The sequence below is a fragment of the Pyxicephalus adspersus genome, chromosome 4 (assembly GCF_032062135.1).
Source record: "Pyxicephalus adspersus chromosome 4, UCB_Pads_2.0, whole genome shotgun sequence".
NCBI lineage: Eukaryota > Metazoa > Chordata > Amphibia > Anura > Pyxicephalidae > Pyxicephalus > Pyxicephalus adspersus.
Window position 1 is genome coordinate 139,743,401 of NC_092861.1, and position 13,590 is coordinate 139,756,990.

Genomic DNA, 13,590 nt, shown 5'->3' on the forward strand with positions numbered 1-13,590 from the left:
CTGGCACAGAACAATGATGTCCACTGATGGCGATTCCAAAGGGTTGTGCCAACACACACTGAGCTGACACGGTCCATTGTTGTCTCCGTTGGGCAGCTGGTGCAAAGCAATGGTGTGCACCGATGGAAACTACAAATGGCTATACTGACATACATAGCAATGGTATGGTTTACTGTTGTCAATATCTGTCAGCTGGTAGAGAGCAATGAAGTGCACAGATGAAGACTATGAGTATCTCCACAGTGCTGGCATGGTCCACCAGTGTTATGATAAAGCAGGGGGTGTAGAGCAGTAATGTGCAGTGACAGAGACTACAAAGGGCCACACACACACATAGCAATGGTATGGTCCACCATTGTCAATGTCTGTCAGCAATTGCAGAACAATGATGTTCATTGATGAAGACTACAAGTATCTGTACCATTTGCTGGCTGGTGGTGCAAAGTGACAAAACGCACTAATGGAGGTTACTAAGGACCATACTAATCAACACACATTGAAGTGGCCAGGTCCATTGTTGTCATTATAAAGCAGCTAGTGCAGAGCAATTATTTCCACTACAAAGGGCTATACCAACACACAGAACTGGCATGGCCCACTGTTGTCAATGTCTGGAAACTAGTGCAAAGCAATGATACTCAACAAGGAAGCAAGCACATCAACAGACTTTAGCAAGATTTATTGATAATTAATTTGAACACTGCTTCAGAATTTTTTTATTAAACAGTCGCTTTTAGTCAACAATCTGTTCCTAAATATCCACTGCCGTCTGCTCATTCACTGCAAAGTAACAGCACTTCCTGATAGTCCACCCTCCCAGATAGAGAACACAGATAAGTATGGGCTATCTCCCAGGTCCAGGGGTCCCTCCTGAGTAGGTGCTTTTGTATTGAACCTTAACTGGATGACATAACTCAGGCTCAACACTGTCATATCAGGAGGATTTTATGCTTTGCAATGCCAGTAAGGCTTGCTCCATCACAATAATAGAAACAGGGCTCTGATGCAGTGCAGAAAGGAGTGCAAAAAAGTACTTTGCTGAGGTTGGTCTGATGGATTATTCAAACCAATAGCATATGAGGTGTTTGTTAAGTCTTAAGTGATGCACACGTCACAAGATTGTCGGTCAAAGTTCACCAAAAACTATTTTTTATATCATTAGTGTGTGGTGGATATCTCTATATTTTGATTGTGCCTAACTCTGGTTTATATACTGGTAATTAAAAAAAAGACAGAGAAAGATAGAGTTTTTGGCACAAATATAGAAAATATAAGTTGTAGTACAAGTTTAAATACAAAATTATAAAAGAATTATATCCTTTTTACCCATAAGTCATAAAATTCCCTTATGATCTCTACAGGATTTGATCAATTTTCACAGAGTTACAAAAAAACAATTACAACCTTTTCTCTGTATGTCACAATAGTTTCTTGCGATACACACAAAGTTTTGGTAAGGCCTGCTGCGGCACTATACAGGTTCCAGCTAATATTAAACAGATATACATCACCATACAATGGTTAAGTAGGTATGAACCCTTTCATATCAACCGTAGCACCCTACGCATTTCAGACTATCTGAACAAAATTGAATGAAATATATGATTTTTGTAATGTTGAACATTGCAGTGTATTGATCCCCTACATTTATGTTTGTAAATCTAGATCACCTGAACCCCGTATGTATAGAGAACTTTTTATTGACCTATCACTACCCCTGAGGAAGCCCACTATTGCGAAACGCGTAGGGTACTACGGTTGATATGAAAGGGTTCAAACCATTGTATGTATGAACAGGCCTTTATTTTAACCTTTGGAGAAGGGATGGAGATGCAGACTGTGGCAAACCTCAACACCAAAGTTTTTAAGAGCTAGAGGAGCTCGAAAGTTGTTCAGTCAATCAAATTCTTCCTACATCAAATTATTCTAGCTTTAAGTCAAGTCTAAAAACACAACTTTTTAATTTTTATTTTCAATAGTTTCACCAGACACGAAATAAAATCTAAAATTTGCTTTAGCTTCTTTATTCATCTGTTGCTGGTATTCCTCCCACTTTCGGGCTATTGAAATCATTGTCACAGTGCTACAAATTAGGAAAATTTCAAGAAACATCAAGGAACAAAACACACAATCACAGATTTATAGTACGATTTTTAATTTGCTCTTAAATGTCAAAAAAAAAATTACTGTCAAGAGACAGGAATGCATGAGATAGAAATGGCTCAAACATCTTCACATGAAACACGCATATTCAAATTTCATTCACAAGTTTTAAATCTGACACATCTACAGTTACAAAGTTAAAACTTTTCCATTCATAAATCACAATTTTTTTTTTCTTGAAACAGTAGTTGCCATTACATCAACAACGCACAACTTACTGCATATTATTCATTTAATATTTTTTTTATATTTTGTTAAGTAATAGCAACTTATTCTTTTTTTTTTATATTTTCCCAACAACAGTGTATTTAGACCTACATACCATGTGTTTTTTTCCCCCCCAGTTAGGGCTCACATATAAGGGCACATGAATTAATGCGTCTGCTAGGTTTGCTCTTTGTTCCATTTGTAGCTCAGATGAAGTCAGACAAAATCTGTTCTAATTCTCAAAAAAGCTATAGATCCTTGTATTGTATAATGGTAAGGAGGCCGCTATGGTATTTCTTTGGCTGGAATCTAGAAATCTCTGGAGGCAGAAACAGGACAAGTCCTGCTTCTTGTAATAGGAATTGTAGTAAGGGCACACGAACTATCTTTGCCTTTAATGGAAACCCGTTTGCCAATAAACTGTACTGTTATTCTAAATTTGTTTTATTTTTAAAACGTGAAGTGTAAATCCAATCATTACTATGTTTAAAGTGAAACTGTGGCCAAGTTGTATACCTTATCCTATTAGCAAACAGTGAAAGATGATATAACAAACCCTAACTGACCTATGTAGCTGCAGGCACAGTGGAGCTATTCATACTCAAGAATAACAATGGGCTCTAAACTTAGGTTGAGGTCAGTTCAGAAACAGCTCCTACGGTTTGTGCACATTTAGTCCCTGCAGTCAGAGAACATTGTTTTGAAGATACATTTCTCCCTATTGCCTACAGCTACAGAGGTCAGGGCTTGTTTTTAGGCCCATTGCATTAAAGCGCAATGTTACATTACAGTTATTGGATGTGCAGTTCTAGAAATGTCTTTAGGTGCTTCTGTAAAGGACAATAATCTATTAACTGCTCTCCCTTTAGTTGTTAGAATGATTACTTTCAGGACCCAATTTATTAAAGCACTGCAGGACTGAAGATAGACTATCATTATAGAAACTGGGTGATCCAACAAAATATGGATTTCTTAAAAATCATTTGCTATTAGCTGATTGATATTTTGAATCCATTCAAGGTCTGCTGGATCACCCAAATTCGTCCATGATAGTTGTCTGTACAAGTATTAGAGAGCCAATAAATCATCCCAAAAAGGAAAGCCATTTATTCCTAAACTTTTCACAGCCTACTTTTCCCCAAGCAAATGTACAGAATCAGTGACTACCAACACTGTGTCAGACTTCCCAACCCTTCCATCGTGTTACATAGTGATGATTTTATAATTGACAATATCATTATAATTAATTAGTGAGGGCACACAGGTGAATGTAACTCTTCAGCAGGCTATTCACCAACCTGGATAATCCATGTGTATTCAATTAAATTTTGTATGTTCTAAAAAATTTGTGAATTTGGTGGCCCAAACCTACAAACTAAGCTGATCGTTGTTGTTGTTGTCCGCCCTGTTTACAGATTCCACAGACTTTTTTTTTTCCCGAGGCTGGTAAGTGGAACAGAGCACAAATGAAATCTTTGATATGCCCCTATCTACAGCTCAATATAAAAATAACAATTTAAATTTTCCTTATGATTCCATATACCCACATAACTCTGCTCTCTTAAAGATATAGTATGTAGCATATGTTAAATACACATCTTGTTTGGAAAAAAATATATATATTATTCCCTCCACATTCCGAGGCAATTTTTAAAATCACTGTAAACAAGTGAATATATCCGTGTAAATCTTTATGTATGTGTATCTACTTCCTGTACACACACCGTAATAAAGATGTACATATATACCTATAGACACATGCACATGTCATATAATTCAACTGTAGATACATCTGTGTACATTATAGCCTTTGGGCGGTCGTGAGTCTTATGGCGTTGCAAAACCTGATCAGCTGATCTGTAGCGATACTCCTGAGAAGGTACTGAAAGGGAATGACAATTTTTTTTGGATGCACTTTGGAATGGCGCAATGACGTAAACGCTTGCACACTTAAGACTTGTGCATTAAACAACAACAAAAAAAAAAAAAACTTACCTAAAATATTAGAACAAAAATTACATAAAATATCATTACTAAAACATTCACAAGTATAAAGGAATTTTTATTTTCCTAAGGAGACTGATCAGGTGTGAAATGCATTGATTTTGTTGTTGAAAAACTTTAAGAAAAAAAAATTTACTGCTGTACTAAACCTAATTCAGATTTTTCCCCCCAACACTTATAAATTTAGAAAAAAAGTTTTAGAAGCGCCAAGCACCATATTTTTTGAGCAGTGGTTTCTTTTGCTTAAAGGGTCAGTTCATGCCGAACTAATATCTCACCCACTGGCTGGATGTCTCATTGGCGGGACAATTTCTGCTTTGCGGTTCCTACATATACCTGGCTTCAACGATTATTATAACGGTTTTGTACAATATTTCTACAATTCTCCACCTATTTTATAATCTGAAGTAAGGCGCATGAGATTGTAGATGACTGGTAAGCAGAGCCAGGAACTGCAAATCTCCCCCAAGAGAACTTTTAGTCCAGTCAGCGTTTACAAAATTGAAGTTCCAATTGCCCATTCACGTTAAGTGAATCTACAGATCTCTAGTAGTGGAAATAAACTAGCCACACATAAGGAAATCCTATCGCCCACGTTGGATCTATTTGATCACAAGAAGATTCCTCTCTGAGCTGCTGGATGTCAGGTGGGCAACCATCATAGCAGATTTTGATAAGGGATTCAACTATAGTGGGGAATCAGCTGGAAATGATTTAGCCCTGGTGGAATTCTCTCAATCCCGACATTGAAAGGTTACCTTCTCTGACTAGTAGTACCTTGTACATAGTGAGATGGCTGCATAGTTATGTTTGGCCAGAGTGTTAGTCCTCCATGTATGGCCAGTACTAGGATCCCCTTAAAGAAAGCTTGGTCAGGACAAAGCCAGATCAAATTATATAAGCTGCTATTGTAGTTATTAAACAAAAACAGTCCTTAAAGACAGGTAGCAGCACCTAGACTTCTTATGGCAAACGGTCTTTAGAGTTTTGTTTTGTAAGAAAATTGCATAGGCGTTGACCAAAGTCACGGAAGATGACTTCAAGATCCGAAAACAATCACGATGATGGTTTGTCCTTTGGCCTCTACCTTATGCACCTAGGAAACACCTTTGCAGAACACATCATTTTCATTTTTTAATATTTTATTCTTACACGTCCTTATTTCTTATACTAACCCAGTTTGACCCTACAAAATATGTACAACACACCACTTAGTGACATCATTTCCTGCAATCTACCATCTACACTTTTATATATTTTTTTTTTGTTTTTTTGTAGGTGTTTGTCCAACTTCCAGCTTTGGCTTTTTTTCTGGAGCCCATGGCAGGGGCTTCTTGGACAAAACCAACCGAAATCGCACATGTATGTTATGAACATCCATCCAAATATACTCTCCTGCTATTTAAACCCTCTTCCCATGACGAAAGCTCACACACCAGGTATAGAAATGAAAATAAAAAGAACCATTAGAATTAGTTGTTAAGACACTGGTGAATCTTTTCCCTGGGATTCTGTTATGGTTGGGGACTCTGTTGTTTCATTTGTTTCACTAGAAAGCTCTTGCCCGTTTGTTTCCAATTGTTCTTGGGTGCTTTCTTCACTCTGCACCTCGTTTTGCTCCTCAGGGCCATCTGGTATGATTTCTGGTTCCATTGCATTTTCTACGGGAGTTGGTGGAGACTCCAGAGGAGAGCTGACCTCCTCAATGACTGAAGGTGTCTCAGAGGTGGGGGAGCTTTGTTGCACTACCTTTTCACTTACAGATGACACACTGGCAGAACTTATTTCCACTACATTGTCATTTTGTGAGAGGGACACTTTTTCTACGAGTCTCCACTGCATGATGCTCATGTCTTTCCCTCCAGTTGAGATCAGGTGACCATCACTGTGTGTGAAGCTGACATTGGTTACATGGCTGCTGTGCGCGCTGTACTTGTGACTGGGAGCCTGGAAAATCATAAAAAGAATTGTAATTAGATTAAAAGACCTGCAATGCTATACTAATTTTAAAAATGTCTTTGTGTAACCCCAAATGCTACTGAGTTTTGGATTGGTAGTGACTGCAATATGTTGCAATGCAGCAAACTATCCTAAAGAAATCAACCAATATTTGTGTTTTCATTAGTCTAATAGGTTGAACATCAGTATTTCTTCCACAGCCTTGGGAAATGTGATGGATGTTAAAAGTATATGAAATAATTTAACTGAAACTGCCACTGCCAACCTCCTTCTGAACATAGAAACGTTCTAGCTGTGAAGTGAACGCTTAGCTTTAAAAATGTATAGTATGTCAGTACTTTTACAAGTCTGCACAAATAACTTCCTATGTCAGCAACTGTAACATTCTGCAAAAAAGCTAAACTTAATATTAAAATGCAGTGCATTAAAAACAACTCCAGGTAGTGACTTTGTCTAAGTTGCAGCTGTTAGAAGCATTTCCAAAGTCTCCCCTCTTTTAGTAATCAGAATGGACATTGTACCTTTGCAGAAAAAAACTATAGGTGGCAGAAGTTGATCTGTGTCAAACATTTGTGAACATAGCCAAGAACTGACATGAACTGTTAAGAATGACTTGTTGTGACACCTCTAAGCCGGCATCCCAGCCCAGGAAGCAGATGCTGACTCTGGATTAAATTGGTTCTATCCAACTGAAGATGAAGCCATTTTTAGAGGAAGTACTGCGATCTCTGTAAGAGATAATACCTGGGAGTTGTACATTTACATATACCATATATACACTTAACATGAAAAAATGTATCTGATGCTAGATCCACTTTAACAGCTTAAGTGCAAATATGAAGAAACGTCAACAAGAAAATCAAAGGCCTTACTTAGTATAATGTTCACAGTCAGTGTTTTAAAGTTAATTTGTACTTTATCTATGTAGGACAAACAAGTTGACCTAAATGGTAACCGCGCCAGGTATTTCCCTTCTTTGTTTCTCCTCTAAAGTCGGAATAGCAGCCAAAAAACTAACAAGTACCAGCTCAGGAATGGCTTATTTGTTTAATGGAGAAAGTGTGTAAAGGATAGACCCTATATTAGTTACACTTTACTCTCGGTATCACAGTAGATAACAGTAATTGGGGCAGGTAGGAATGGAAATCACATTTGACTATCACAGAATAGTCTACACGATTACATCTTGTAGCAACAACCATTGCAAATGTGACCAAAAAAAAGGCAGCATCCCAGATTTCTTTACCTTTGGTTTAGAGCATGGATACTGAAACAGATGGACCTTACAGAAATCATCAGCCAAAGCAATAACCTTTCGGTTGTGTGATCGCACTAATGCATTTATATCTGTGCCATCTGATCCTTCTGGCCACACTCCTGGAAGGTCAAAAGAAGAGTGTAAATTTGTGTCAATCACAAAAAAGGCTTCACATGCTACGGTGACAATATCAAGATACAAAAATTAAAAGGAGTTGTGTAGGCAAAAGCAAGTTAACATTATGAATTACATTAAATCTTTCACCACCATTATATATTTTCCGAAAGTAGAGATTCTGCTAAGATCCATATTTTTGGTGACCATTTCAATGGTGAGATTGTGTCAGGTACCAAATATGTCAAGTCTTGGGGGTCAATTTACAAATGTTTTTACCGAAGATTTCCCGAAGTTTTACCTAGGGTTTAACTAGAATGAATGTATGAATTCTAAGTCAAGGCTGATTCAAACATTTTCAAACTGAATGAGAAAATTGTATAAATTGTGGGTAAAAGTTGTGTGAATCTTGTGTGAAAGCCTGCATAAAAACCCCTCCAAAATTGTCTTTGCCCGTGTAATGCTAAAAAAAACTGGATCTCAGAAAGTGTCTATAAACAACACTTTAAAAACCTTTACAGCTCCACAGTTTAGAATGAACTAAAATGATTGATTTAGTATGTGTTAAGCAATCTCTTTTTATATTCCTTTGCATGACGTTCCCTTTGCATGACGTTTCATTTGTAACTGCAGGTGTTTGGGCTTTGTAATTTTCTTTATTTACTTATTTCATTACAGTCAATTTAAATAATATTTCATTTCTAAATTTAACTTCACGGTTATCTCAAAGGCACTGTAAAGCACCAGGAGGTGACAGGTTCTCTTCAAAGAGACATTAGGGTTCCTTTTGCAGATGCAAGTTTTTTTTCCAACCCTTTAATTGCCATGACGTGTGGTAAATGTCACTGGCAACAATACCAGCGAAATGTAGTCTTCAGTGTCTGTTTTATAAATCTATAAAACTGCTTTCTACAACTGCCAATCACCAGACTTATATCTTGTTATAATTGCTGTCAGCAATGACACTTTAGATAAGTGAATGCATGCTTCTGATAGAGCACATGTATGCTTTAAACGAAATCTAAACGCAAAATAAGAAGATTTTTCAGGGAAGACATTAATCTAACTTTTGTCTTGAATACCTCCTGATATATAGCAGTGCATTTCCTGTGCTATATCTGCAGTATAAAATCATCTAAAGAAAAACTGTCTGACTGCTATTCTGGAGATACTCCACTGGAGATTTGGTGACGTCACTACAGTGCTGCATATTGTTCTCCCTGCTGGAGAGGAAACTGTACTCAAGGACCTGCAATGCAAGGACCTCTGTGTTTCTATTTGCTATTTTTTTTGTATTTCCTGATACTTTTTATACCTTCATGAGTCATCAGCTCACTAGCCATCCAAAGAGCATCTCTGACACAAGGAATGGAAACTTCTGACAATGCAGTCTTTTTCACACAGGGACACAGTACAGAAACAGGCAAAGTAGTGTAGCATCAGGCAAAAAAGCAGCAGGAAGCACCCAGGTAATACTATTGACAAGCCATTTGTCCTCTGTTTGGCTTTTATTTGAACATAACTTCCACAGTTCAATTCCCTCTTAGGATTCTTTTCATTATAGTAAAATTACAGGTAAAAATTTTGCATTTATTACAACCCCTAAATGCACAATTTCTGAAAAATTGTTTGTATTCAGCCACACATGTATTTAAAGTAATAAACCAACATTCAACAAATCTCAGGGTAACGGTACATAAATATAATAAATTAATACTGACCAAAGACTTGAAATCCTAGCACACAAGTATAAGTCGCCCAGTCAATGTCCTTGCAGTCTGAACGATTCCGAATTAATTTACAACCACTTGGAATGTCCCCTAGCACCAACGAAACACATTGTTAATACATAGGAAAAGGCACTGTTAAAATGTTGCAATAAAAGAATGCTGTAGAGGAAGTGGAACATATCTATATAGGCCCTAGCCCTGTCCTTGCTGTTCTCCAGATGTGTCCAATGCTAGCAGCATTCCGGAGAGATGCTTTACATTCTTCTTGCAGCAAGCCTTCCATACAGTAACCTTATGGCTTCCGATGTGCATTTTAAAATGTACATGGAAGGAAAGCCTTAGAATCCCACTTAAAAGTGATGCAACTGTACAAAAGGACAAGTCAGATCTTTAAAAATATTTTAGTGAACAAGAGAAGTATTTATATATATTCTGTATTATCAAAATATATGGGATGCTTAAAAATGTACTACTGATAAGAATGTAACTTCAAGCAGACATAAAATTCACTTGTACAGTAAAATATAAATATACATTTATTGTGTTTTATATATTAATAAAGCACAAATATATACAGTACAGGGACTGTAAGTAAATTCAGTACAGTGCAGTATAGTGCAAATACTTACAGTATAATATTTCATAGTCTCCTGAGTTTGACATTATGTATTTGTTGTCTGGGGACCAGTCAAGGTGTGTAATATAACTGGAATGTCCCTGAAGAAAAATAGAGTGCACATTAGTTTACATTTTAATAAAGTATAATATAAATGTATGGTAAAAATAAAAGATTTAGGCATGCACAGGATTTGAGAACAGAACAGGCAAGAATATAGGTAGGTATACAGTCCCTGCAGATGCAGACATAAAATCGGATCTACTTTAGCAATAGAAAAGTACACTGGTGATGGTATCAACCCAATAAGGGGTGTAAATGCAATAGACAATAAAGGGAATAGTGAGTAGTAAAAATACATGTACTGGATACAATCTTGGCTCAGACTAGATGGCACAATTAAAAAAAAGTTTGCAAATGAATATAGAGCAACAATGATAAATGTCTAAGAGGGCACATGGGCTCTGTGTAGTATTTATTCATTGTGCTGTCAACCAGGTATCATAACAGTTATGCATATTGTATTTGTTCAGACAGGATTGCCAGACTTTATTATTCATATTAGCCCATCAAGCAGCATAAATCTTTAAAGAAGGCCTGCCTGATACAAAGTACAGATGAGAACATATTATCACCAATGTTAGCTAAAATAGGTTCCTGATGAGGGTGGTTGTGACTTGGCATTAAGCTCTTATCAAGAAGGTAAGACCAGTATCTGAGAGGTGCACAGAAGAAGCCTGGCAAACTCAGAGATTACAGCTTGCTGTACCTGCTCTTTAACAGGACTTCAGATCCAAACATCTGGCAAGAGAAGATTTCTCTCCCTGTGATAATGATTCTATATGTATGAAAACTTTTAGGAAACGCAATTTTTGCAATAGCGATCATCAGCTCCATAAGTGATTACCTGCCATTACTACAAATGCAGTTGCACATAGTAGCGATCACCCAAATTTTAAACACTTTGCAATACAATTAATTGTTTATTAGCTGCTAATGCTACACTTCTGTGTGTAGCAATTGCTAGCCAATTATAGGTGATGTTCTCTATAGCAAAAAAAAAAAAAAAGTGTGTGCTCACATTTATGATTTATTTCTTACAACACTTCTCAGATGGAATTGTGCTGTAACAAGAGAACACAGAGACTTTCTACTCACAGTGCATTTTCCATATCTGCTATATTTTCTTCCATTCTCTGAGACATTGTAGAGGTAAATGAAATTGTCATGAGAACCCACTGCAAGCAGTGTCCCATCTGAAAGAAATGAAAAGCCATATGAAGCAATGAAAATGACACATAGAATTTCAAGTGGAAAAATGTCCTTCCCCTAAGTCCCCTATTATAAACATATTCCATGCACATGGCCTACCTTATGACCACCTTCGAATTAATCTCTTGCACCTGGCTGCATATTACCTTGAATGTATATCTTGCATTAGGTTGGCATGTTAGCCTAAATTCATCTACAGCACTAGTGTTCCTCCTTCCATTTATCTTTTCCACAAGCCTGCTTTGTTAGCTGAACTTTACATTTTGGAACTAGCTGCCTAGCTAGCCTAATACCTGCAGATATGCATAGCCCTATTTTCTAAAATAGCCCTGAATATCTGTACCAGTATTGGCCTCTGTCAAAAGTAACTTCAGCCATATACCAAAACACACCACAACATGACGGAGAGTGCTCAAAGTCTGCAGTCCTATAAAAACCCAAATAATCTGCTTCAACAAGACTGCATACAAAGTGAAGAATTAGGGCCTATTCAGGCATCCAAGTTGCAAGCATTTGTAATATGATTTTGGATTTTACAATGTTCAGTAGTGTGTTGCACAGTGATTGTACATACATTGCTGTATTTTCCAAAAAGGGCAGTACAAGTCCTACTTTTTATCAGCAGCTACAACACACAGTACCCATTATCATTTATTACTGATCCTTATGATTCAGCTATGTGGAGGGTAAAAAGCATTGGAAGGGCTTCTTTCTGATGATATTAAAAAAGCATGAAGTGGATTCAATAAAGCCTGCTGAGACTGAAGAAAAAAATATAACAGTGGTCAGGCTGTATGTATGTTTAATGGCTGTGACCTGGACAAAATATATGATTACCATCCATCAATTATCAGATTGCTTGTTCACTCACCAACAGAGTATCGCATCACAGAGAGCTGTTCATTGCCATCTGTGTGTATAGAAACCAAATCTCGCGTCTCTGCATCCAGAACAAACCATCTACAACAGAAGGGACAGACAATGTAATTGCAGCAAAGGGCAAAATCATCTATGTATATTATTTACATGGGTAAAAACAAGTATTTGGATATTTTAATGCTGCGCATAGAAATGTATAAACATATTAATGATATGGTAGTATAGCCGGGTAGGAAATCTCAGCAAGTTCAACCTTTTCTGAACGATTGTTGTTGACCCAGAGAAAGGCAAAGCCTTGGTAGGTTATCTGCAAAAATTACCTCCCAGTGGGAAAAAGCTATCTGTTTCTGACATTGTGTGTCATAGTCAGATATTAGATTGAATTTTTATTTTTTTTTAATTCAAAACCCCCCAGGCAGATTAACACTTCACCATTCTGACCATTTCCAGTTAGTCATTTACATCTTTTCTAGGGGGCGCTGACACTGTATTTATAGTATTTCAAGACTGAATGGAACTTAGTGACTTAGTGTAACCAAGTCCTGAAGGATGCCCAGGCCATCTGCAGGAAAAAAAGAAAGAGGCAATGACATCCAGAACCAACAATAAATATTCTGGACCAGAAGACTGCAAGAAAAAGTATGTAAAGGGATTTTTAAAAATCAATTTTTAACTTAGGTTAGGGGCTGGAGTTTTACTTCATGGTTAACTTACTAAGCTACTGTGACTTTAATTGACTGCATGCTTGCTGCAAGTTTATGTGTTTAAGCCAGACAACTAGTATTCCTGGAAGGAGATTACCAATGACAAGTTCATGCTTTCTTTCATGACAGATGTACTTTAAAGGCTGTTGTCGAGGCAAAACCTCAGTTTCAATACAAAACAAATAACTTTAAGAATTATTACCTCCCAGAATGTGTTCCAATTGCTACTACTATTCCACTAGGATGGAAATCGGCACAGTGTCCAGGCTCCTGCACATGACAAAAAACACAATGAGTTATTCACATCTAAAGCTGTCCACAGGCATACTAATGCGGTCAGATATTAAAACAAAACGTTGAAAGGGTGACATAACAAATGTTGAAATAAATAACTTCTCTGCACTTTACACACGTGTGTATCATATGTGCAGACAACACCTCATTCGCCCACATAAGGGTGGTGGTGTCTGCCTTTGTTTGCGGTGCTCTATACAATGCTGACTGCTGCTGAAATTATACAACTGGGATCTAACATCTAAGGGACCTGTAAGCCTACTAGGTGTGGTCAACACTCCAAAGTTGTGGAATAACACTCTACACAGATATATAAAGAAGTATTCAGTGATCAGTTCATAAATAATAACTACAGCAAGTATCACTAGCAATAGAAATAAACTAGGAAAG

General features: G+C 37.1%; 1 protein-coding gene across 4 annotated transcripts in view; it reads right to left on the minus strand.

Annotated features, from left to right (window-relative positions):
* Nucleotides 1-2,138: 2,138 nt before the first annotated feature.
* EML4 (EMAP like 4) overlaps nt 2,139-13,590 on the minus strand; it is a 135,031-nt gene continuing 123,579 nt past the window's right edge. For all 4 annotated transcript variants that reach the window (XM_072409791.1, XM_072409788.1, XM_072409790.1 and 1 more), the window contains 7 exons: nt 13,109-13,176; nt 12,195-12,283; nt 11,210-11,307; nt 10,065-10,152; nt 9,427-9,525; nt 7,580-7,710; nt 2,139-6,321 (listed from right to left, as the gene is read on the minus strand). In XM_072409791.1, the coding sequence (XP_072265892.1) occupies nt 5,854-6,321; nt 7,580-7,710; nt 9,427-9,525; nt 10,065-10,152; nt 11,210-11,307; nt 12,195-12,283; nt 13,109-13,176 (1,041 nt within the window). In that variant the 3' untranslated portion in view covers nt 2,139-5,853. The remainder of the gene's footprint in view (nt 6,322-7,579; nt 7,711-9,426; nt 9,526-10,064; nt 10,153-11,209; nt 11,308-12,194; nt 12,284-13,108; nt 13,177-13,590) is intronic.